This window comes from Tachypleus tridentatus, chromosome 10 (genome assembly GCF_004210375.1).
Source record: "Tachypleus tridentatus isolate NWPU-2018 chromosome 10, ASM421037v1, whole genome shotgun sequence".
NCBI lineage: Eukaryota > Metazoa > Arthropoda > Merostomata > Xiphosura > Limulidae > Tachypleus > Tachypleus tridentatus.
In genome coordinates this window covers 92861676-92889187 of record NC_134834.1, presented here as the reverse complement: position 1 = coordinate 92889187, position 27512 = coordinate 92861676, and the positions used below count along the sequence as shown (strand labels likewise).

The 27512-nt window shown below is 34.3% G+C and overlaps 1 protein-coding gene and 1 long non-coding RNA gene across 7 annotated transcripts in view; both read left to right on the top strand.

The window, feature by feature from the left end:
* Positions 1-3931, top strand: part of LOC143229876 (cell adhesion molecule Dscam1-like) — a 65853-nt gene extending 61922 nt beyond the window's left edge. For 5 of the 6 annotated variants that reach the window (XM_076462739.1, XM_076462738.1, XM_076462740.1 and 2 more), the window contains one exon: positions 50-3727. In XM_076462739.1, coding sequence (XP_076318854.1) covers positions 50-133 — 84 coding nt within the window. In that variant the 3' untranslated portion in view covers positions 134-3727. Of the gene's footprint in view, positions 1-49 lie in introns of all 6 variants that reach the window. The other variant, XM_076462737.1, reaches the window with a different exon arrangement.
* Positions 3932-5750: 1819 nt separating this feature from the next.
* LOC143228147 (uncharacterized) overlaps positions 5751-27512 on the top strand; it is a 54654-nt gene continuing 32892 nt past the window's right edge. The window contains exon 1 of the long non-coding RNA XR_013015218.1: positions 5751-6930. This is a non-coding gene — a long non-coding RNA (uncharacterized LOC143228147). The remainder of the gene's footprint in view (positions 6931-27512) is intronic.

Genomic DNA, 27512 nt, shown 5'->3' with positions numbered 1-27512 from the left:
AGAGTACCACCTTTTTACCGCAGATAATTAATGACAATCTATCTTTTAGGGTTCAATCGACAGCCGACGGCAAGGGGGTGGAAACATGATCCAGGAACGAGCAGAAGTGCACAATTATGACGAAGCAGCATGAGACACCTCACGTGTTAAAGATCACGTGGGTTCTCATTAACCTATCGCGGCCCTAGATGTTGTGAAGTTTTTTTGCTTGGTTATCTTCTTTCTCGATGTGGGTGTGTTCAGTTGAGTGTTATGGGTTACCATGACAACCTATAAACATACCTGTTATGCTCATCACAAGAAATTTTCTATTTGCTCGAGTGACGAAATTGTTGTTACCAAACGCCGAATTTGTTTTGTTAACTCGAATGATGACGTCATCTCTGGTGACCAAACGGCAACAAGAAGAAACTTAAATAGCCAATCAACAACAGAAGGTAACTTGTAAGATGTGGCGTAAACAAAATTTAGTAGGAAAGAAAATAACGTCTTTTTAGTTTCAGTAGTAATAAAATATACCCATATATATATATATATATATATAGAATCTCGAATGCCATGGGCATGTAATACAATAATCAGTGGTGGAGTTAATCCGGTTGTATTTGTATATTATTAACCCCATCTATACGTACTTTCGCTTCAGCCACTTCTACACGAGAAATAGTTGCTGTTTTTATTATCTGATGCCATAGAAGTGTCACACATGTCTAGTATTCATTGGGATACTTGAAAAATCACAGAAAAAGTTACTTATGTAGGGATAATAAGGAAACATTTCTTCAACACCCCTTCCCCCCTTACGTGAGTAGAGGAAGTTTCTCTTAGGAAATATGATGTCCCTATATCCCAAATATTCCCTTTTTACTTGGATGAACGCAGACACCCACACATTACAGGTAAAGATATGATTCCATCCAGCAAAACCGCATGTACCAGTTCTGAAAGGACTTGACATATAGTCGTTGATATATTAATTCCTGATAATTATAGAAAGATGACGTCATTCTCCGTGTGGGCTTCACAGGACGGTGTCGCTTTAAGGTTGCTTATTGCTGTGGTCGTAATAACGTATTTATAGAAGGCCAATCTTTCACTTTTGAATAATAAGTAAGTTGTTCATACGGGCCATCCTCATTGTTTTGCTATTTAGGATGTTGCTGTGCGTGTGTATTTCAGTATTGTAACCATTCGTAATTAAGCCTTACGATTACCTGATGTAGTTACGTCACTACTGATGTATGTAGTTGCTTAAGGGCCCAAGATGATTTTTTTTTTTTGTCAGGAAATGATGAAACTTGAAAATCGCGCGAGATGTTACAGTAGCTATTTTACGAGCATTTAATAGGTGGTTGTTTGATTGCGTAAAATTTATAGAGTAGAGCTTAACAGATTGGTTCCTGTCCTCTACAATACTGTGGCATATTCCTTCCTAAACTTTAAATATTTCTAACTTCGATATCGTAACAAAACCACAACACATGAAACGACTTTTGACATCGTTTCAAAACATGGGAGCAGCGCTGCTTCACGTGGAATAAATTTAAGAAAACACAGTAGATCAATCACACCATTATTGCCGTGTTTCGAAAGAGACCTGGATAATGTAACACGGAACCACTCTTCTCTTCTATGAGGTTTTCGTTTATAGTCTGTGTTGTAGACGTAGTATTGATATTGTAGCGCATTTGTACTTTTGTAAACTATTAATTAATGTCTATAATTATTTCAGTTATTATTCATCAGTTTTTTTCTCTGTAAACTATAAACGCGAATGAGTAACAATTGTTGCTATCATACTTTATTTTACATAAAGGTCTGAACTGAGTAAAGGGTTTAACTTGTTCATTTATGCAAGTTTTATTATTAAAGAAAATAATGATTACCCTTTAGTTTACTATTTATTGTTTAGTGGAGATATGTGAAATGTGATTCTCTTTTGAAATGTATACTTAATTTTATGAAGGTTTTCGTGATATTCATTTGGAGATTTTTTAAAATATTTTGTATGTAATATTTAAGTGCATTACGTGTTTATTGTATTTTTTTCTTTCAAACATAGGCAGCACACTGCAGCTTTCAGTAAAAGGCCAATTCAGTCAGTGTGATTTTTAAAAATGTGTATAGGTGTTTTATTTCTTACACTTACATTATGAAGTTTTAAACAGCTAAAACACAATTTTTAAACCCCCATATAAGTTTGTTTATTATAGTACCCAGACCTAAACGATACAACTTCGTTATTAAACAATATTGATCTGTCTATTTCATAAGCAGCGATCACGTGGCCAGTGTCTTGGTTTTATAACTTTGACGTTTAGCGACGTGTTTCATTATCAAAGCTCATTAAGCGTAATAGCTTTTTTTGGTCAGTTTTTATTTGCAAATCATACGTTCACTCTTAACTTCTCCTCTGAAGGAAAAATTACGGGAAAAAAGCTTGAGTGATTTTAGGGAAGTTCAATTTCAGACTTTTCCATTTTGTAATCTTAGGTAACTCACTCCCCACGTGATAATGCTAATACTGCAGAGGAAGAACACAACACCAAACGATCGTTAGATAAAACTTGATTGGTCCGCATTATTATTGACATGACAACAAGAGAACCTTTCAGTGTTAAATCCCAGAATATTTCCAGGTTTCGCTGAAATACAAGGATTTTTTTTTTCGTGAACGTTTTAAAATTAGAACTTGCATAATTCATTGCATTTCTTTGTTTATAATATAAATACTTGTACGATGGCCTGTTTTAGGGTTAGCGTCATTCTCCCATAACACGCATTGTACGTAACAATTACTGTCGTTTATAGCACGTGACTTATCTTCCACTATTTAAATTTTCAGGATATAATATTCTTTAGGGGGAGGATGTTACAGTGAGGGAACGAACGTCGCCCATCTATCCAGGGTTCGTATACAAACGATACACGTACTTAAACTATCGCTACTTACTACGTGTTAAACATGTCTCTTTACAACAGTTACCTCGTGTTAGAAGTAAACACGCTAACAACAGTATTTATATTTAGTAGAGTCATTCTTGATATTATATTTTCACTTAACGCTATCCAATTAGTCTATCAAATCATAAAGTTACCACGGTAAATCACGTAAGATGTTCGCATATGATGGTGCTGTAACATTGTTATTTGTACATAGTTTTTTTTTGTGTGCTCATATTTTTATCACCAGAATAACCCTTACGTGTGTGATGGGCAACATTGTTACTCGTATCCTGTCTATAAAATAACAACATATTAATTAGGTAAAACCAAATTTCTATCATGTATGTAAATTATTTTGAAATCGCTTTATTCCCATATATAAATTGTCTTTAGTTAAATATTCTAGGCACAGTATAAAAAATTCACTTTAAAGATAATTTTCACGAAGTTTCTTAATTAGGTTATTGGTCGTAAACGTTAGGGGGAAATTAGGTTGGTCTTAAAAGTTAATTTTATTTGTTGTGTCTTTATTTTTCGAGAGAACACTTTTTATACAATATTTTCGACGTTTCGTGAGCCTTTAATCCATTTTCTTAAGTTGTTGTCAGTTATTAAGTTTCATTTAGGGTCTTTATTGTTCATTATGCAATATGCTTCTTATACATGTTTCCCTCTATCAGTTTCTGCCACATTAGACTTAAGAGTTTGTAGTCCTTTTTAGACTACTTTATTTGTGTAAATTTTCAAACATTGAATTAAAACTTACCCAAACCTAAAAAAAGCGTATCTTTTGTAATTTAGCTTCTAAAATTCATGCCAATAATGTGTCCAGTTAATGGAAGCTTCAAAACACCTGAATTATTACAATAGTAAATAAATGAATAATTGAATCGATACTGACAGGAATAACGCAAGTATTATATGGATGTATCGCTACATATATTTATAAATTCATTAAATATTGTTTTTACCTTTTCCTACATTAAATCGTTTATTTATTTTCACGTTTCTTATTTACTTTCTTGCATTTCGATCTTCAAGAAACGCACGTTTCTGTCAATCGTAGCCAATGGACAGGCATCGTTTACTCCACTGGTTATTCAGAAGTAGTTACTATTAAATGGAAGAATATGACAGGTCAATTGATAATGGCAGCGCTTGTCAAGTCGTTTATTTTAAGTAACAGTTTGTTTTGTTTGTGAAAAAACAATTTGAATTATGCATTTAGATAAAAACACAAAAAACTGAATGTATGGGTATATTTCAAAATGCATCTGCGCAACGAGAACGTTCTGTATCATGGAAACTTAGTAAGATCTAAAACACTGTAAAAACAACAATAAACATTGGAGCTAAAGCCTTTAAATACTGATTGTATTTTTTTTAGATGTGGCCCGATGGTTAGGACTCTTGACTCGTAATCTCTGTGTCGCTGGATCGAAACCTGTCGCCCAACATACCCTTTCACCTACTATATATAATAAAATGGTCAATCCGACAATTTGTTGCTAAAGAGTGTTCTAAGAATTAGCGGTGTGACTAGCAATGATCTCTCTCGTTTATCACTTCAGAATTATGGACGGCTGGCAACTAGTTCAGAGTATTTTAAAGTAAACAAAACACCTATTTTCAACTTTTGCGACAGAGTGTAGTGACCTCCTGGTGTGGACGGCCATCATCGTCATTCATCACTGTTCATCAAACTGGAGACGTATTTTCCCAATAAAATAGTGAAATTGTTAATAATTCACGTGATTTCTGACTATTCGTCTATCCGTTCACCCGAAGAGGTCTGAAGTTTGTTGGCATCTTCTACACCCATTTTTTGTTGCATTTAGCATCTTCCTTCATGTAAAGGACGCTGTGTGTCGGAGTGGGTTTCGTTAAGATCATTGCATTTTAAAATGGTGAACTGTAGGATGCTATTTTCACCAATATTGTTTATTCCTTCATTTCTAATAAGTTATACGATAAAGCTAGCAATACAACGAGACCCTTTACGTAGGATTAGAGTAAATTAGCCTATGAGACTGTTCTTTCGTTTTATTAGCTACATTTTTGTGCGCCACCAATATCAAGCGCAGGGCGCGCGAGTAGCTGATTCGTCTTTTGTCTTTGGAATTTCGCACAAAGCTACTCGAGGGCTATCTGCACTAGCCGTCCATAATTTAGGAGTGTAAGGGAAGGCAGCTAGTCATAACCACCCACTGCTGCCAACTCTTGGGCTACTCTTTTACCAACGAATAGTGGGATTGACCGTAAAATTATAACGCCCCCACGGCTGAATGGGCGAGCATGTTTGGCGCGACGGGGATGCGAACTCGCGACCCTCAGATTACGAGTCGCACGCCTTAACACGCTTGGCCGTGAGTAGCTGATTCAGTTTTATTACTTATCAGAATTTCAACCAACCTACCCTCAAACTGAAATTCTTTTAGACATAAATAGAATGAATTAATTTCTGATACCTTTAGTGTGATTAAATACATCAATCAAAAGGGTTTGACCTTCTGAATCCAAAACTGTAGTTAGATCTCAAATTGTTTATGAGATCATCTTTTACTTGTGCTTTGGATCATTTGATCATTTTCTTTCTCTGATCTAGAAATTTATTTCTCTCACTAAAGTGTAATTTAAACAACTGTTTAAAAAGGGGCACACTAAACTCGCTGACGAAGTCAAAATAAACTTCTTATAATTATTTATTAAAATATCTAGGATCTTAAGAGAAGCATTTTAAAAGGATTTTTTAATCTCTCGGTAAAAAAAAATTGCAAGTTTGCTTTTATAGCCCTAACATTTAGCGATTAGTTCCTTACTGAGGATGCATTAGATTTATTTTTAAAATCTCGAGTATTTGCATTTTTTAAATATAACCTCCTCCAACGAAATTTGTAAAAAAACAAACTATATTTTAAATCTTATTTCAGAACGAAAGTATCCCATAATATTTCACTAATGAAAGTTTATTTTCGTTATAGACCAAGAGTAGATTAAGAAAGAAATTATTACATATGATCTTACCATACGTAATGGATATACGATAAATATAAAGAGATTGAAGCACTTGACGTTGCCTGAAAGTCCAGACGAGATTTTATCATTCAGCACTTGGCACTTTGCCAATCATCGCTGTAAGCTACAGAAACCCGTTTGTTTATGTTACAGACAGAAGAAAAAACACAAAGTTACATTTCCTCTTCTCACATACACATCCACTTTTATTTGATACTGGAACTGTTTTCTTTTCCAGTCGATAGAACTTTACATCTAATGGTGTACAATAGTGATTTTAGCTTTGTTTGATATCGAACCAGAATTTTTTTTTCATAAAATAAATTTAAAAACTCGACACAACAATCTCTGTTATAATATACAAATATCGAGCCTCTTCGATTCACGTATCAAACCAATCGATAATAATAATAAAACTAGATGTGTGTTGTAAATTATGTATGTCTTCACGTGGTAAAAAAAGACAAAGTAAGGAGGATGTATTTCGTGTATTTATAATGTTAAAATATCTGAGAAATATTAGGAAACTTTATTTCCTAATAAAGCCTAAAGTTTATTATAGATTATATATACAATGTGCACTACGGATATTGAAACCCAATTTTTAGTATTATAATCCCTTAAACTCATTTCTGAGCCACTAGGGGGCCAAGTTAGCAAATGAGTAGTTTCTCTCACTATGTTTACTAGGCTACGATTAAACTAATGGGCGCATTAAAACGTTCGGTGGAACATTGTATCTTTTATACGTGGCAATCATCTATGGACATAATCTCAGTTGACTAAGATATTATCCACAGACATCATATGTTACCAGCAATGATAAGCTATATGTTGAAAACGAATAAAAGAGTATAGTGGACATAGCTTAATTAATATTTTAAAACTAATTAGCGAAAACTTGAATTACATTAAGCGATGGAGAAAGGTACTACTGATCTAATCATCAAGTTCTTAGTGTTCTGAAAGGTAAGTTTTAAATTTCAAAACTTTGACTTATTTTTCATAATCCATTTTTGCCGGATAGACATCATTTAGTTAAACTACATATTCAAATTTCGGTTCCGTGATCTTACCTAGTATTACATTTAGTGGAGTTAAAATAGGGATTTGTAGTTTGAATAAATAATGTCTACAGTATATCCAGTTTGGTTTCCTTACTTTTTAACCATCTCTGTTTACAGGTTTTTAAAAATTTCAATTATTTATTTATCTTGTTTGATGTTTTTTTCATGCTATATGGGCAAAGTTTGGTATGGTAGCTAGCTTTTTGCATTGTAATGATAATAAACATAGCTAGTTGATATGTTCATGATTATACATTGTAGCCATTGACTATTTGATCGCATTAATTCGGGATCTAAAATTTTAAACTGCTGCAGCTGGAGAAGATTGTCATGGAGACTTGTTTGAGAATATAGTGACCATTTGTAGTTTCTGTGCGACTAAATTCTGTATGCAAACAATATGTCTTAGACTACTATACAATCCCCACTAAGCACGTTTAAAATTTTACCATTAGGAAAACAACCTTTTCGGTTAAAATATATTTGTCTTTAAATAAACCTTTGTGAATTTTAAAGTAATTATTCTACGAATTTGGGAAATGAAGTTTAACGTTATGTGTATTGAATTTTTTAAGCTTCTTCACTTGGTACATAATATAGACTGTCTCCCTAAAGACACCGATTGTATAGTGTACAAAGCATTAAGTATGTACACGTTACAGTCATCTAATGCTCATCCGTTATTGGGTACAGCGGTAAGTCTACGGATTTACAACGCTATAATTAAGGGTTCGATAGTCCACAGATAGTCCAATGTAGCTTTGCTATAAGAAAACACACACACATACGTTATTGGATGGTAGTTTCTGTTTCATCCTGTACTTAAGTTTTTTAAAAGAACATGAGGTATTTGTAGGAAACAAAACATCAAGGGGTAATGATAGCATCGCTTACACTTGAATGATGATGTTTTAGCTTACGTTTTAGCTTTAGAAGGAATAAATCGATTTCCCAGTCCCCCTACGACCTTTGTTGTACCTTGTTTAGTATTATACAAAAGATGTGGGTGTAATTACAAGATTGTTTTTATTGTAAGCTGGCACGAACAATTACAAACAGATCGTTTTGAGCGGATTTTCTTGTAAGTCGAACATGGATGCTTTTTGTGCACTTCTATATATGTACAGCCATAGTAGTCAATAATAAAGGTTTTAAAGTGTTGTTTGAACTGACCCTTCACTGTTTAAGGCGCTTTTTCCCAAACGTTCTATTTGGATTTTGGACTTTTTAATAAAGTCTGATCAAACAGATACTGGAGTCGCACGCAGCTGTTATCAAGCAACAGAAAGTTGAAGGCATCTGTTACATGTTTGTTTATTCATAATTATAGTGTTGAGTCGCAGTTTGACATTCATTTTCTTCTGACAAACATTTGTCAGTCACATATAACTTTTTTTTTCTGTTTTAATAAAGTCTGATCAAACAGATAATCGCACGGCACGCCCAATTTAATTGAAAACCAGAAGATTAACCAGTGAAAAATCCAGTCACAGTTAATTGTTATTATTGCATATGGTAGAATACGCCCGAGTCTTCTGAATATCGAAAAACATAATTCACCAGAAAAGAAAAAACAAAACAAAAAACGTTTGCTATAGCAGACATGCTAACTATATTATAGTGCACTTAGCGCCCAGTAGCGTGTCAGGTGCCCTGTGTATGTATTGGCTACCATCTGGCATGTGGAGGGGTGAATGTCTTTTCACCCTACGAACATCGCCGCACCTGGCGAAAAAACGAGAAAACATCTGTCGTTTCTTGTATATTTACTTGTATCGTCTGCCCTGAATAGGTGGTAGTCGAACAAAAGGAATTTTCTAAAAGCTGCAGAAGGTACTATGATATTACAAAAGTACACTTGAACATGGATTAAATCTCTGGTTTCTTGATGTTCCTGATACTAGGAACCAAAGATATGGCATTAGTTGATGATTTTATAGTCAGCTGCGACAGGCTAGATCAAGGATCGTAACTGAGATAAAACAAAGTGGATTAATTTCACTGCCATTGACTGTGCTTATTAACACGGACCGACAGCTGCTTTACTAAAAAAAAAAAGCCTTTGTAAAGGCTAACTAAAGTTCCTGGTTTTATGATTCTCAACTTATGTTTTCTGTGGTTACTTTTAATCACCTACAAGTACGTCACTCGTTTCGAACCAATGAAAGGAAAACAGGGAAAAATAAAATAGTATTGGTTGCGTTTCTGATGAAAATAAATCAGAATTCCACAGGAAGCTACACAAAGGTTGTCTGCGCATAGCCATCCATGACTTTGAACGTATACGCTAGTGGGAAGACAGCTGAGTAATAGCACCAACCGCCAACTCTTAGGCTCCTTTTATTTGACTAAATAGTAGGAACTAATTATCATACATACACATGGAAAGTCTACCGATAGATTTTGTGGATGCTGTTGACTAACAGCTCTCCTTTTAGATTGGTAGTTCAAAAATTGTGATGTGCACTTTGTGAAAATTTGTGCAAATATTCAAAATAAACAGGATTTACCGCCGATGAAGGCGTTCTACATCTAAAGACTAAAGGACAATACTGTCTGCTCTTTTAATCTTTAAAATATATTTTTCCGATGCTAATAATTTATGTATATATATGTATAAAGACGGAGTGAATTCTCACTAAAGTATTGTTCTAAATTAGACATGGGGTCTATTGAGTATACTACAAATGTAAGATGTATGTGTTTTCTTATTGCAAAGCTATAGCGGGCTATCTGCTGAGCCCACCGAGGGGAATCGAACCCCTGATTTTAGCGTTGTAAAAATATAATATTTTGAAATATGATGAATATTTTTGTGTTTTTATTTTAGTTTCCGCACCTGAAAAACAAAATACCTTCTTATTTTTAAAGTAATTGGCATTTATTCATAATTTGTACACTTGCACAAACCTTTAATACGAACAGTATTTAATCATTTGAATACTTAAAAATAAGAATGCAAAACAAATTGCATATTGTTCTAACATATGATATCGTTGAGCAGGTTCGTTTCTATTATTCTTAAAAACAGTGCTAATCTCAATCGATATTGTGTTAACAAATTAATTTATTCAACAAGGTTTGTCCACTGTGGAACAACGGTAAACTTTCGAACTTATAATGCTAAAATCAGGGGGTTTGATTCCCTTCAGTCGACACTGCAACCACAATGACGAAGTTTTGGTATAACAAAACGCATACACTCAGTAAGGTTTGTTACAGGCTACGTTTACTTGGGCAGAAATTGTAGAACTAAGTCGGCAAACAAACTTTTCAACTTAATTACGTTTAAAGGATTTTTTTTTTATTCGAAACAAATGAATACTAATTTACTGAGTAGTTTCAGAATAACTTCCCCCGCTGGCACAGTGGTAAGTCTTCGGATTTACAACGCTAAAATCAGGGCTCGATTCTCGGTAGACATAGCAGGTAAGAAAAAACATCTCTCGAACTCGATCAGTCTCCACCTCATTCATTCACACACTCAATACTTAACTGATTTCTTGTTCATGACGCAATAACTTCCCAATAAATATCTCATTTTGACTAGCATTCTACCTACTGAACTAATGCTTCGATATTTTCTATATTTTATAATGAATTACTCATCTGGATATTAGTTGAAGTTGTCAGATCGTAACCTCCTGTACTGTTTAACATTCAAAACATTGTTTACAACAGTATAAACACGTGGATCGTGGGTTGCCAGAATTCTGAAACATGAAGTGATAGATCATTCGTATTGTTTATATGATCTGGTTAAGTTTTATACGGTTAAAATTAAATTATGATATATAATTAACAAAATATCTTAATAGAATGAGAATGTCTGATTTAAGGCTCTTCTCCTAATGGGATATCAATAAAAACCTTAACATGTTGAAGCAGGATTAAAACTGATTCATACAACTACATAAGAAAAAAAACAACTAGTATCAATAACCAGTATTATAGTATAATATAGTTACCCTTCGTGGCTTTATATTAAGGAAATATGAGTGTCCAATTACCCACAGTATGTAATATTTGATACTAAGTTGTCTGAATTATGTTGCTGCCTGTTTTTAAATACGAAAATGATACGGCCCTTGTAAAATTTGTTAACAAATATAAACGTATGGCCGTTTCAACATCCGAACATTTCAATTGTAAATAACGGAGCTAAATCTTCATATAATTATTTATTATGCAATTGATATTCCTGTGGTTTCCATGTCATGACATGGGGCGTATTTATAAAGGTGAAACAATCAACATAACAGAAGGACTGTCAACAATCACTTGGACGTCTTCTGAAATGTTCTGTCCACCTTGGATACTACACTACGAGGGTTCACTTTACACTACATGTACGTAACGTAACAATGGCGGTGTATATATTTAATCTTTACGACTTCGTTCCCCGACGGTTGTCTGATGACGTCTACTGTGATGTCAGAAAATAGAGCGCCGTGATTAGTTGGAGAGCCATCGATTTGAAAGACTGCTAGATAACTAGGAAGCCACAGAATTCATTAATTACAAAAACAACCAGGTTGTAGAATACACACAAAGCGAAGGGTCACGTGATTTTCAACGAAGTATTGATTTATACACGTACTTTAATCTACCACTACAGCAATGTATTGACTGCTGACACTACACCTACCAAATGCAAACTCTGGAAGGAGTGTATAGTGCGTTTCAGAAAAGCTGGATGTCCTGATGAAGCTTTAAGTAATATATAATATTTAGAAAAAAGCGCTTTGTGCTACATTCATTACTTTGAAATATAAAGTAACATACTTTCTGAGACCAACATGGCCAAGTCGTTAAGGCACTCGACTCGTAATCTCAGGGCGCGGTTTCGAATCCCCGACACATCAAATATACTCGCTCTTTCAACAGTGGGGGTGCTATTATGTTACGATTAATCCCACTATTCGTTGGTAAAAGGGTAGCCCAAGAGTTGAAGGTGGGTGATAATGACTAGCTACCTTCTCCTCTAGTCTTACACTGCTAAATTAGGGAGGCTAATGTAGATAGTCCTTGTGTAGCTGTCCGCGAAATTCAAACCAAACATTCTTTCTGCTCACATTCTTCTAATTCATGTCATGTTAGGACACATTTATTACTACAATTTTTAAACTAGAAATATACGAATAGAGTAACAATAATTTACGCTTCACCAATACCACATCTACCTTTTTATGATAGGTGGTTGTATCATAAATTATAGATTTTACTTAACATATAAATTCAACATATACCTGTAATAAGAATATGAATAACGAAGCCTCTCTCATAATTACGGTCTTTCATCTTTGTCGCGGAGAAAAATTCAACTATTTGAAAAAAAAAAAAAATGTGTTTCCTTACTTAATAAATTTGACGAACCTTCGTTCAGGGTAGTATAACACCAACAGAATATACATTAATACAAAACCTATCAAAAAGTGGACCTTTATCTTTAGGGTAAAATTACATGTAATACAATACTAGACAGTCTTAACAAAACATTTGGAGAAAAATATTTATAATGTGATATAATTACTTACTTACGGTCGGGCATGGCCAGGTGGTTAAGGCGCTCGACTCGTCATCTGAGGGTCATGAGTTCGAATCAACCTCCCACCAAACATGGTCGCCCTTTCAGCCCTGGGGTTGTTATGAAGTCCAGTCAATCCCACTATTCGTTGGTGAAAGAGTAGTGTAAGAGTTGGCAGTGGGTGGTGATGACCAGCTGCCTTCCCTCTTGTCTTACACTGCTAAATTATGGCCGGCTAGCACAAATAGCCCTCGTGTAGCTTTGCGAAAAATTAAAGACAAACACTTAGTTAAATTGTGAGAATTTAGATATTTAACGGAGAAGTAAGACCACGAACCTAGTTACTCTCTAATTAAAACAATATAATAGTCACAGCAGTGAACCTCTTACGTACAGTTTTTTTTTTTTACTCAAACCGAAACTTATTTTCATCCAGTACAATAACTGGTGACTGTGAGCACTTCTATCAGATACCTAACCATGAATAGAAAAATAGAACATGTAATAAGATCTAAATAGTGCCTAAAGTTAAATACTTTCATGTCGAGTGTATTTTAGTAAAAATGGTACTCCAATTATATCAACTCTTCACAATAAGTGCAATGAATATTTACCAAAAACATTAAGAGACGAATGGATTCACAAAGTTAAAATAATACTAATTTTTTTGATATCCAAAATGATTATTTAAACCTATTTTGCGAAGTTTTATCAAACGCTATAAGTCATTTCATACAAAATTGAAAAAAAACAAAAAACAACGAAAACTTCTGTCACCAGTTAGCAGCACCATACAGCTTAACCATTCTAGGAACACCTCAGACAAATTCAAGTTTTTTCGTCATACTGTTAGATGGCAGCACTAATAAAATATGATGTTATCAAATACTGGATGGCGCCACTATTGAAAAGTTGTTTTACTTTTTACCGCCTTTTAATAAGAAAATTTATCCAGTTTCTGAGCAAGAATTAATTACAAAAATATGGCTCAAAACTTATAATTTACTCAAACGCTGTTAAAATTTCTTTCCATGGATTCCAATGCCCGCTAAATGCACCTAAATCTGTTGTATTTTAGAACATTTTTTTCAGCAGTTGCGCAATGATCTGATAATTAAAGAACATTTACGAGCGTTTAATCATTGTATTTTCACCTATTATTCAATTGAAAGCATCTTTGAATTATTTCATTCATTGAAAATATGTTTCGAACAATTTTTTATCTCATTCTTATCTATACTGAAGAGCCTATAAAAAAAAAGAAAAATATAAAGTTTAAGCTAAATTTTTTTCGAAGTTTATTAAAGTTTGTTTGTTTTGAATTTCGCACAAAGCTACTCGAGGGCTATCTGCGTTAGCCGTCCCTAATTTAGCAATGTAAGCCTAGAGGGAAAGCAGCTAGTCATCACCACCCACCGCCAACTTTTGAGCTACGCTTCTACCAACGAGTAGTGTGATTGACCGTCACGTTACAATGCCCCACGGCTTAGAGGGCAAGCATGTTTGGTGCGACGGGGATTCGAATCCTCGATCTTTGATTACGAGTCGCACGCCTTAACATGCTGGGCCATATTGTGAGTTTATTAAAGAAATTTTCAAAACTGGCCAGATGGAGTGGCCTTCTTTAGATAAAATAGCAGAGTTGAAAGTTATGAAAATAAAACATTAAAATAAAATATATTTGTTTTGAAGTCAAGCACAAAGCTTCACAATGAGTTATCTGTGCCCTATCTATCACGGTTATTGAAACTACGTTTCTCCAGTTGTAAGTCTATAGAAATACCCCTGGACCAATGGGGTAAAAATAAACCTTTAGTGAAAACCCATTTAGTTGTGAGGGAATAGTCATTTTTTTTATTACTGGTCACAAATAATAAAATTTAGGCCGGGCGTCAAGGGCAGGTAAAGACCCAAGTTTCTTGGAGGACATTGATTGTGATTAGGGTGCACAGAGAAATCGTCTGTACACCCTAGCTCTCAAACGCTCGAATACGTCGACTTGACGTCTCTTTTATATGATTAAAAATTTAAAAAAGTTTTAACTTTAAATTTGTATAAATTCACAATTTTTAAAAGTAGAAAATATTTCCTAACGATAACACTTTAAAGAAATGATTCAGATGCTTACTTTCAGTTACTGATTTGATATCTTTCAAAGTTCTTTATAAACGATCCTCTGAAGTTTCTAATCTTTAAAACTTTAAATATTATATTTATTTTAATTAAAAAACATCACATGCATTATTGCTACGTTTACCATTACAGGCTTATAACGAAAATGACTTTCTTACCACACTAAAATTATGAGCAGTCCAGTTTCATATAAACAAGACAGGGAACACCTTGATTACAGTCCACTTTCATATAAATAAGAAAAGGAACACCTTGCTTACAGTCCAATTTCATATAAATAAGAAAAGGAACACCTTGGTTACAGTCAACTTTCATATAAATAAGAGAGGGGCCACCTTGGTTACAGTCCATTTCCATAAATGTGAAAGATGGGTCACCTTGATTGCAGTCCAGTTTCATAAAGGTAAGAGATAGGCCAGCTTGATTACAATCCAATTCATTTCAAGTAAAACATGGGCCATCTTTGTTTCGGTCCTGTTCCATATGGGTAACAGATGGACCATCTTGGTTAGTCCAGTTTCATACGACTAAGAGATGAGCCACTGTAGTTACAGTCTAGTGTTTTTATGTTCTGATTTTGGAAAACTTTGAGCCAGTTGAAACCATCTGTAAGATTTTGACACCTATGCGTTACTTTTTGTGTGTGTTCATGATTTGACCGGTCAGAGAAGTTATCTACTCAATACGTAAAACAATGTAGGTTTCTACTATTTCCTGAGGTAGTTCCATACACAAATAATACACCCTGTGTGTATAGTTTTGCTACTATTAACTCGTAAAGGTGTAGAGTCAAAGTCGTAACTTCTTGCTATTTTCTTACCATGTGTATGCAATGTAACCCTTAGATTAAGTTAGATTTAACTCAGTAGTTCCTCAATTTAGTTTCTTGAAAAAGAAAATAGACTGAGAAGATAATCGAATGAATTTATACTAATAGTTCATTAAGTTGCTTTATTTTCCATATTTTTATGTGTAAGAGTTTTGACAAACATATTTTCTTGTTTTATTTCTATTTTATTACACTGCTCATTAATCACTGCACATTTCATTTCTGCACTTTAGCTCTTCGAACTTTTCGTTTTTGCGGAGATCCACAAACTCTCTCCAGGCATAATTTTGTGTTTCCGTATCTGCATAACGAAACAGCCGTATGACTATGACGAATGTACATGTTGCAATGAAGTCTTGAAAATATTAAAGTTGTGATTTTTGTGTCCAAAAAACAAGAAACAAAATTGTTCTGTTTTGTATTACAACAGTTTGTTTGCTCATGATTTTAGTAACCTTTTGAGGCCCGGCATGGGCAAGTGTGTTAAGGCGTTCTACTCCGAAGGTCGCGGGTTCGAATCCCGGTCGCACAAAACATGCTCGCCCTTCTAGTCGTAGGGGCGTTATAAGGTGAGTGTCAATCCCACTATTCGTTGGTAAAAGGGTAGCCCAAGAGTTGGAGGTGGGTGGTGATGACTAGATGCCTATCCAGAAATCATGCACTGTTAAATTATGGACGGCTAACGCAGATAGCCCTCGAGTAGCTTTGCGCTAAAATAAAAAACAATACTAGGCTTTTGAACACTTCGGATACTGTTTACTAAGTTATATTTATATCATTTATCTTATGTAAATTAATTAAGTTCGTCATTAATTGAATAAATATGAAGATTTAAATAGTCATCAAATATAATAAATGTTAAAACTCGAATAAGCAATACTGACCTATTAAGTTATTTTTGGAAGTAAAATTTATTAACATTGCCTTAAATACTTTAAATGTGAACGACATAAAAAGTTATGATAGTTATTTCTTTCACGGACGTAGGTTAGGCATGGTGAGGTGGTTAAGGCACTCGCGTTACCATCTGAAGTTTGCGGGTTTGAATTCCCATTCTACCAAACATGCTCACCCTCTTAGCCGTAATGGTTTTATAATATGACGGTTAATCTGTTGGTAAAAGTGTAGTCTAAGAACTGGTCTTGGATAGATGAGTAACTCTCTTACTTCGTGTAGCTTTGCGCGAAAATTCAAAACAAAGAAACAATTAGATATTCGTATTCAGTATTAGTTAAATATAATACTACTTTTTAATTACCTATCTTATTCTTCTTATAAATTCAGTATAATTTCATACCAAACTCATTCGGTTAAGTTGAAGAAGAAATGGCTGATGTAGTTTGGTTCACCACAGAAAGTAAGAGAAGTTTTAATTTGAGTTTTTTCGCCTGTGTGAAAATGAAAAGAATTACACACTATCTGAAACGGTTGGGACTGGAAGTAATACTGGAGTTAAATATCATTGAAACGTGTACTGGAAGGTTATAAAGTGGGTAAATCACCAGGTACTTGATCTTTTTATTCAAACCAAATCTTTTGTCATTTCACAAAATTATATTGCGCTTATTATTCTTACTAATATAACTTGACAGCTGCTACAAATATTAACTAACAAATATGACAATAAATTTGTTCTCAATGTTATTAATAAATGGTGTAGTGGGCTCTTTATGTTAGAGATGCCGTCGTTACAGTGGTATTCGTAATCTTGGTCTTTAGCTCTTTGATGTTTTTATGTTTGTTGGCGACACACGATATCCCTAACATACCCCATACTTCTTTCCTGTACTAACATCTGTAATTATGCTGCACCACAGTTTTCCACATATAAAACGATTTACTTGTTTCCTTTTATTTAGTTTCTTATGGCAACATAACGGCATTTAAAATCACAAAACATTATAGATTACTCACTGCTAGCGAGGATAGCCGTCGTGTAGCTTTACGCGAAGTTCAAAATAAGTATTCTTTCTGTTTACTTTTTTTAATTTACATCATGTTACAGCACATTTATTATTACGATTCTTAAACTAGAGATATACGAATAGAGTAACAATAATTTACGCTTTACCAATACCACATTACCTTTTATGATAGGTGGTTGTATCATAAATTACAGATTTTACTTAACATATAAATTCAACATATACCTGTAATAAGAATATGAATAACGAAGCTTCTCTCATAATTACGGTCTTTCATCTTTGTCGCGGAGAAAAATTCAATTATTTCAAAAAAAATGTGTGTTTCCTAAATTTGACGAACTTTCGTTCAGGGTAATATAACACGACCAGGATATACATTAATACAAAACCTATCAAAAGTGGACCTTTATCTTTAGGGTAAAATTACATGTAATACAATACTAGACAGTCTTAACAAAACATTTGGAGAAAAATATTTAAATATGATATAGTTACTTACGGTCGGGCATGGCCAGGTGGTTAAGGCGCTCAACTCGTCATCTGAGGGTCATGGAATCGAATCAACCTCCGACCAAACATGTTCGCCCTTTCAGACCTGGGAGCGTTACAACATGACAGTCAATCCCACTATTCGTTGGTAAAAGTGTAGCCAAAGATTTGGCGGTGGGTGGTGATGACCAACTGCCTTCCCTCTAGTCTTATACTGGTAAATTATGGACGGCTAGCGCAGATAACCCCGTGTAGCTTTGCCTAAAATTAAAAACAAACACTTACTTAAATTGTGAGAATTTAGATATTTACAGATGTAAGAAATACGGCCACGAACTTTACAGCTAATTCCTAGTTATCCTCTAATTAAAACAATATAATAGTCACAGCAGTGAACCTCTTACCTATACCTTTTTTTTTTTTGGTCAAACCGAAACTTATTTTCATTCAGTACAATAATTGGTGACTGTGAGCACTTCTATCAGATACCTAACCATGAATAAAAAAACAGAACATGTAATAAGATCTAAATAGTGCCTAAAGTTAAATACTTTCATGTCGAGTGTATTTTAGGAAAAATGGTACTCGAATTATATCAACTCTTCACAATAAGTGCAATGAATATTTACCAAAACACATCAATGGATTCACAAAGTTAAAATAATACTAATTTTTTTGATATCCAAAATGATTTATTTAAACCTATTTCGCGAAGTTTTATCAAACGCTATAAGTCATTTCATACAAAATTGAAAAAAAAAACAAAACAATGAAAACTTCTATCACCAGTTAGCAGCACTATACAGCTTAACCAATCTAGGAACACCTCAGACAAATTCAAGTTTTTTCGTCATACTGTTAGATGGCAGCACTAATAAAATATGATGTTATCAAATACTGGATGGCGCCACTATTGAAAAGTTGTTTTACTTTTTACCGCCTTTTAATAAGAAAACTTATCCAGTTTGTGAGCAAGAATTAATTACAAAAATATGGCTCAAAACTTATAATTTACTCAAACGCTGTTAAAATTTCTTTCCATTGATTCCAATGCCCGCTAAATGCACCTAAATCTGTTGTATTTTAGAACATTTTTTTCAGCAGTTGCGCAATGATCTGATAATTAAAGAACATTTACGAGCGTTTAATCATTGTATTTTCACCTATTATTCAAATGAAAGCATCTTTGAATTAATTCATTCATTGAAAATATGTTTCGAACCATTTTTTATCTCATTCTTATCTATACTGAGGAGCCTATAAAGAAAAAGAAAAATATAAAGTTTAAGCTAAATTTTATTCGAAATTTATTAAAGTTTGTTTATTTTGAATTTCGCACAAAGCTACTCGAGGGCTATCTGTGCTAGCCGTCCCTAATTTAGCAATGTAAGCCTAGAGGGAAGGCAGCTAGTCATCACCACCCACCGCCAACTTTTGGGCTACGCTTCTATCAACGAATAGTGTGATTGATCGTAACGGTATAATGCCCCACGGCTTAGAGGGCGAACATGTTTGGTGCGACGGAGATTCGAACCCTCGACCCTTTGATTAAGAGTCGCACGCCTTAACATGCCGTGCCATATTGTGAGTTTATTAAAGAAATTTTCAAAACTGGCCAGGTGGAGTGGCCTTCTTTAGATAAAATAGCAGGGTTGAAAGTTATGAAAATAAAACATTAAAATAAAATATATTTGTTTTGAAGTCAAGCACAAAGCTTCAAAATGAGTTATCTGTGCCCTATCTATCACGGTTATTGAAACTACGTTTCTTCAGTCGTAAGTCTATAGAAATAACCCTGAACCACTGGGGTAAAAATAAACCTTTAGTGAAAACCCATTCAGTTGTAAGGAAATAGTCATTTCTTTTCTACTGGTCGAAAATAATAAAATGTAGGCCGGGCGTCAAGGGCAGGTAAAGACCCCAGTTTCTTGGAGGACATTGATTGTGATTAGGGTGCACAGATAAATAGTCTGTACACCCTAGCTCTCAAACGCTCGAATACGTCGACTTGACGTCTCTTTTATATGATTAAAATTAAAAGAAGTTTTAACTTTAAATTTGTATAAATTCACAATTTTTAAAAGTAGAAAATATTCCCTAACGATAACACTTTAAAGAAATGATTCAGATGCTTACTTTCAGTTACTGATTTGATATCTTTCAAAGTTCTTTATAAACGATCCATTGAAGTTTCTAATCTTTAAAACTTTAAATATTATATTTATTTTAATTAAAAAACATTGCATGCATTGTTGCTACGTTTACCATTACAGGCTTAATAACGAAAATGACTTTCTTACCACACTAAAATTATGAGCAGTCCAGTTTCATATAAACAAGAAAGGAACACCTTGCTTACAGTCCACTTTCATATAAATAAGAAAAGGAACACCTTGGTTACAGTCCACTTTCATATAAATAAGAGAGGAACACCTTGGTCCACTTTCATATAAATGGTTACAGTCCATTTCCATAAATGTGAAAGATGGGTCACCTTGATTGCAGTCCAGTTTCATAAAGGTAAGAGATAGGCCAGCTTGATTACAATGCAATTCATTTCAAGTAAAACATGGGCCATCTTTGTTTCGGTCCTGTTCCATATGGGTAACAGATGGACCATCTTGGTTAGTCCAGTTTCATACGACTAAGAGATGAGCCACTGTAGTTACAGTCTAGTGTTTTTAAGTTCTGATTTTGGAAAACTTTGAGCCAGTTGAAACCATCTGTAAGATTTTGACACCTATGCGTTACTTTTTGTGTGTGTTCATGACTTGACCGGTCAGAGAAGTTATTTACTCAATACGTAAAACAATGTAGGTTTCTACTATTTCCTGAGGTAGTTCCATACACAAATAATACACCCTGTGTGTATAGTTTTGCTACTATTAAATCGTAAAGGTGTAGAGTCAAAGTCGTAACTTCTTGCTATTTTCCTACCATGTGTATACAATGTAAGCCTTAGATTAAGTTAGATTTAACTCAGTAGTTCCTCAATACATTTTATCGAAAAAGAAAATAGACTGAGAAGATAATCGAATGAATTTATACTAATAGTTCATTAAGTTGCTTTATTTTCCATATTTTTATGTGTAACAGTTTTGACAAATATATTTTCTCGTTTTATTTCTATTTTATTACACTGCTCATTAATCACTGCACATTTCATTTCTGCACTTTAGCTCTTCGAACTTTTCGTTTTGCGGAGATCCACAAACTCTCTCAGGCATAATTTTGTGTTTCCATATCTGCATAACGAAACAGCCGTATGACTGTGGCGAACGTACATGTTGCAATGAAGTCTTGAAAATATTAAAGTTGTGATTTTTGTATCCAAAAAACAAGAAACACAATTGTTCTGTTGTGTATTACAACAGTTTGTTTGCTCATGATATTAGTAACCTTTTGAGGCCTGGCATGGCCAAGTGTGTTAAGGCGTTCTACTCCGAAGGTCGCGGGTTCGAATCCCGGTCGCACGAAACATGCTCGCCCTTCTAGCTGTAGGGGCGTTATAAGGTGAGTGTCAATCCCACTATTCGTTGGTAAAGGGTAGCTCAAGAGTTGGAGGTGGGTGGTGATGACTAGCAGCCTATCCTTAAATCATACTCTGTTAAATTAGGGACAGCTAGCGCAGATAGCTTTCGAGAAGCTTTGCGCTGAAATAAAAACAACACTAGGCTTTTGAACACTTCGGATACTGTTTAATAAATATGAAGATTTGAAGAGTCATCAAGTATAATAAATGTTAAAACTCGAATAAGCAATACTGACCTATTAAGTTATTTTTGGAAGTAAAATTTATTAACATTGCCTTAAATACTTTGAATGTGAACGACATAAAAAGTTATGATAGTTATTTCTTTCACGGACGTAGGTCAGGCATGGTGAGGTGGTTAAGGCACTCGCGTTACCATCTGAAGTTTGCGGGTTTGAATCCCTATTCTACCAAACATGCTCACCCTCTTAGCCGTAATGGTTTTATAATATGACGGTTAATCTGTTGGTGAAAGTGTAGTCTAAGAACTGGTCTTGGATAGATGAGTAACTCTCATACTTCGTGTAGCTTTGCGCAAAATTCAAAACAAAGAAACAATTAGATATTCGTATTCAGTGTTAGTTAAATGTAATACTACCTTTTAATTACCTATCTTATTCTTCTTATAAATTCAGTATAATTTCATACCAAACTCATTCGGTTAAGAAGAAATGGCTGATGTAGTTTGGTTCACCACAGAAAGTAAGAGAAGTTTTAATTTGAGTTTTTTCGCCTGTGTGAAAATGAAAAGAATTACACACTATCTGAAACGGTTGGGACTGGAAGTAATACTGGAGTTAAATATCATTGAAACGTGTACTGGAAGGTTATAAAGTGGGTAAATCACCAGGTACTTGATCTTTTATTCAAACCAAATCTTTTGTCATTTCACAAAATTATATTGCGCTTATTATTCTTACTAGTATAACTTGACAACTGCTACAAATATTAACTAACAAATATGACAATAAATTTGTTCTCAATGTTATTAATAAATGGTATAGTGGGCTCTTTATGTTAGAGATGCCGTCGTTACAGTGGTATTCGTAATCTTGGTCTTTAGCTCTTTGATGTTTGTATGGATGTTGGCGACACACGATATCCCTAACATACCCCCATACTTCTTTCCTGTACTAACATCTGTAATTATGCTGCACCACAGTTTTCCACACATAAAACGATTTACTTGTTTCCTTTTATTTAGTTTCTTATGGCAACATAACGGCATTTAAAAATCACAAAACATTATAGATTACTCACGGCTAGCGAGGAGAGCCGTCGTGTAGCTTTACGCGAAGTTCAAAATAAGTATTCTTTCTGTTTACTTTTTTTAATTTACATCATGATACAGCACATTTATTATTACGATTCTTAAACTAGAGATATACGAATAGAGTAACAATAATTTACGCTTTACCAATACCACATTACCTTTTTATGATAGGTGGTTGTATCATAAATTACAGATTTTACTTAACATATAAATTCAACATATACCTGTAATAAGAATATGAATAACGAAGCTTCTCTCATAATTACAGTCTTTCATCTTTGTCGCGGAGAAAAATTCAATTATTTCAAAAAATTGTGTTTCCTAACTTACAAAATTTGACGAACTTTCGTTCAGGGTAATATAACACGACCAGGATATACATTAATACGAAACCTATCAAAAAGTGGACCTTTATCGTTAGGGTAAAATTACATGTAATACAATACTAGACAGTCTTAACAAAACATTTGGAGAAAAATATTTATAATGTGATATAATTACTTACTTTCCGTCGGGCATGGCCAGGTGGTTAAGGCGCTCGACTCGTCATCTGAGGGTCATGGGTTCGAATCAACCTCCCACCAAACATGCTCGCCCTTTCAGCCCTGGGGGTGTTATGAAGCCCAGTCAATCCCACTATTCGTTGGTGAAAGAGTAGTCTAAGAGTTGGCGGTGGGTGGTGATGACCAGCTGCCTTCCCTCTAGTCTTACACTGCTAAATTATGGCCGGCTAGCACAGATAGCCTTCGTGTAGCTTTGCTAAAAATAAAAGACAAACACTTAGTTAAATTGTGAGAATTTAGATACTTAACGGAGAAGTAAGAAATACGGCCACGAACTTTACAGCTAATTCCTGGTTATCCTCTAATTAAAACAATATAATAGTCACAGCAGTGAACCTCTTACCTATACCTTTTTTTTTGGGTCAAACCGTAACTTATTTTCATTCAGTACAATAACTGGTGACTGTGAGCACTTCTATCAGATACCTAACCATGAATAGAAAAACAGAACGTGTAATAAGATCTAAATAGTGCCTAAAATTAAATACTTTCATGTCGAGTGTATTTTAGTAAAAATGATACTCCAATTATATGAACTCTTCACAATAAGTGCAATGAATATTTACCAAAAACATCAAGAGACGAACCGATTCACAAAGTTAAAATAATACTAATTTTTTTGATATCCAAAATGATTATTTAAACATATTTTGCGAAGTTTTATCAAACGCTATAAGTCATTTCATACAAAATTGAAAAAAAAACAAAAAAAACGAAATCTTCTATCACCAGTTAGCAGCACCATACAGCTTAACCAATCTAGGAACACCTCAGACAAATTCAAGTTTTTTCGTCATACTGTTAGATGGCAGCACTAATAAAATATGTTATCAAATACTGAATGGCGCCACTATTGAAAAGTTGTTTTACTTTTTACCGCCTTTTAATAAGAAAATTTATCCAGTTTGTGAGCAAGAATTAATTACAAAAATATGGCTCAAAACTTATAATTTACTCAAACGCTGTTAAAACTTCTTTCCATGGATTCCAATGCCCGCTAAATGCAACTAAATCTGTTGTATTTTAGAACATTTTTTTCAGCAGTTGCGCAATGATATGATAATTAAAGAACATTTACCTATTATTCAAATGAAAGCATCTTTGAATTATTTCATTCATTGAAAATATGTTTCGAACCATATTTTATCTCATTCTTATCTATACTGAGGAGCCTATAAAGAAAAAGAAAAATATAAAGTTTAAGCTAAATTTTTTTCGAAGTTTATTAAAGTTTGTTTATTTTGAATTTCGCACAAAGCTACTCGAGGGCTATCTGTGTTAGCCGTCCCTAATTTAGCGGTGTAAGCCTAGAGGGAAGGCAGCTAGTCATGACCACCCACCGCCAACTTTTGGGCTACGCTTCTACCAACGAATAGTGTGATTGATCGTCACGTTATAATGCCCCATGGCTTAGCGGGAGAGCATGTTTGGTGCGACGGAGATTCGAACCCTCGACCCTTTGATTACGAGTCGCACGCCTTAACATGCCGTGCCATATTGTGACTTTATTAAAGAAATTTTCAAAACTGGCCAGGTGGAGTGGCATTCTTTAGATAAAATAGCAGAGTTGAAAGTTATGAAAATAAAACATTAAAATAAAATATATTTGTTTTGAAGTCAAGCACAAAGCTTCACAATGAGTTATCTGTGCTCTATTTATCACGGTTATTGAAACTACGTTTCTTCAGTCGTAAGTCCATAGAAATACCCCTGAGCTACTGGGGTAAAAATAAACCTTTAGTGAAAACCCATTCATTTGTAAGGAAATAGTCATTTCGTTTCTACTGGTCGAAAATAATAAAATGTAGGCCGGGCGTCAAGGGCAGGTAAAGACCCCAGTTTCTTGGAGGACATTGATTGTGATTAGGGTGCGCAGAGATATAGTCTGTACACCTCAGCTCTCAAACGCTCGAATACGTCGACTTGACGTCTCTTTTATATGATTAAAAATTAAAAGAAGTTTTAACTTTAAATTTGTATAAATTCACAATTTTTAAAAGTAGAAAATATTCCCTAACGATAACACTAAAGAAATGATTTAGATGCTTACTTTCAGTTACTGATTTGATATCTTTCAAAGTTCTTTATAAACGATCCATTGAAGTTTCTAATCTTTAAAACTTTAAATATTATATTTATTTTAATTAAAAAACATTGCATGCATTGTTGCTACGTTTACCATTTAAGGCTAATAACGAAAATGACTTTCTTACCACACTAAAATTATGAGCAGTCCACTTTCATATAAATAAGAAAAGGAACACCTTGCTTACAGTCCACTTTCATATAAATAAGAAAAGGAACACCTTGGTTACAGTCCACTTTCATATATATAAGAGAGGGGCCACCTTGGTTACAGTCCATTTCCATAAATGTGAAAGATGGGTCACCTTGATTGCAGTCCAGTTTCATAAAGGTAAGAGATAGGCCAGCTTGATTACAATCCAATTCATTTCAAGTAAAACATGGGCCATCTTTGTTTCGGTCCAGTTTCATATGGGTAACAGATGGGCCATCTTGGTTTGTCCAGTTTCATACGACTAAGAGATGAGCCACTGTTGTTACAGTCTAGTGTTTTTAAGTTCTGATTTCGGAAAACTTTGAGCCAGTTGAAACCATCTGTAAGATTTTGACACCTATGCGTTACTTTTTGTGTGTGTTCATGACTTGACCGGTCAGAGAAGTTATTTACTCAATACGTAAAACAATGTAGGTTTCTACTATTTCCTGAGGTAGTTCCATACACAAATAATACACCCTGTGTGTATAGTTTTGCTACTATTAAATCGTAAAGGTGTAGAGTCAAAGTCGTAACTTCTTGCTATTTTCCTACCATGTGTATACAATGTAAGCCTTAGATTAAGTTAGATTTAACTCAGTAGTTCCTCAATACATTTTATCGAAAAAGAAAATAGACTGAGAAGATAATCGAATGAATTTATACTAATAGTTCATTAAGTTGCTTTATTTTCCATATTTTTATGTGTAACAGTTTTGACAAATATATTTTCTCGTTTTATTTCTATTTTATTACACTGCTCATTAATCACTGCACATTTCATTTCTGCACTTTAGCTCTTCGAACTTTTCGTTTTTGCGGAGATCCACAAACTCTCTCCAGGCATAATTTTGTGTTTCCATATCTGCATAACGAAACAGCCGTATGACTGTGGCGAACGTACATGTTGCAATGAAGTCTTGAAAATATTAAAGTTGTGATTTTTGTATCCAAAAAACAAGAAACACAATTGTTCTGTTGTGTATTACAACAGTTTGTTTGCTCATGATATTAGTAACCTTTTGAGGCCTGGCATGGCCAAGTGTGTTAAGGCGTTCTACTCCGAAGGTCGCGGGTTCGAATCCCGGTCGCACGAAACATGCTCGCCCTTCTAGCTGTAGGGGCGTTATAAGGTGAGTGTCAATCCCACTATTCGTTGGTAAAAGGGTAGCTCAAGAGTTGGAGGTGGGTGGTGATGACTAGATGCCTATTCTGAAATCATACACTGTTAAATTAGGGACGGCTAGCGCAAATAGCTTTCGAGAAGCTTTGCGCTGAAATAAAAACAACACTAGGCTTTTGAACACTTCGGATACTGTTTAATAAATATGAAGATTTAAAGAGTCATCAAGTATAATAAATGTTAAAACTCGAATAAGCAATACTGACCTATTAAGTTATTCTTGGAAGTAAAATTTATTAACATCGCCTTAAATACTTTTAATGTGAACGACATAAAAAGTTATGATAGTTATTTCTTTCACGGACGTAGGTCAGGCATGGTGAGGTGGTTAAGGCACTCGCGTTACCATCTGAAGTTTGCGGGTTTGAATCCCTATTCTACCAAACATGCTCACCCTCTTAGCCGTAATGGTTTTATAATATGACGGTTAATCTGTTGGTGAAAGTGTAGTCTAAGAACTGGTCTTGGATAGATGAGTAACTCTCATACTTCGTGTAGCTTTGCGCAAAAATTCAAAACAAAGAAACAATTAGATATTCGTATTCAGTGTTAGTTAAATGTAATACTACCTTTTAATTACCTATCTTATTCTTCTTATAAATTCAGTATAATTTCATACCAAACTCATTCGGTTAAGAAGAAATGGCTGATGTAGTTTGGTTCACCACAGAAAGTAAGAGAAGTTTTAATTTGAGTTTTTTCGCCTGTGTGAAAATGAAAAGAATTACACACTATCTGAAACGGTTGGGACT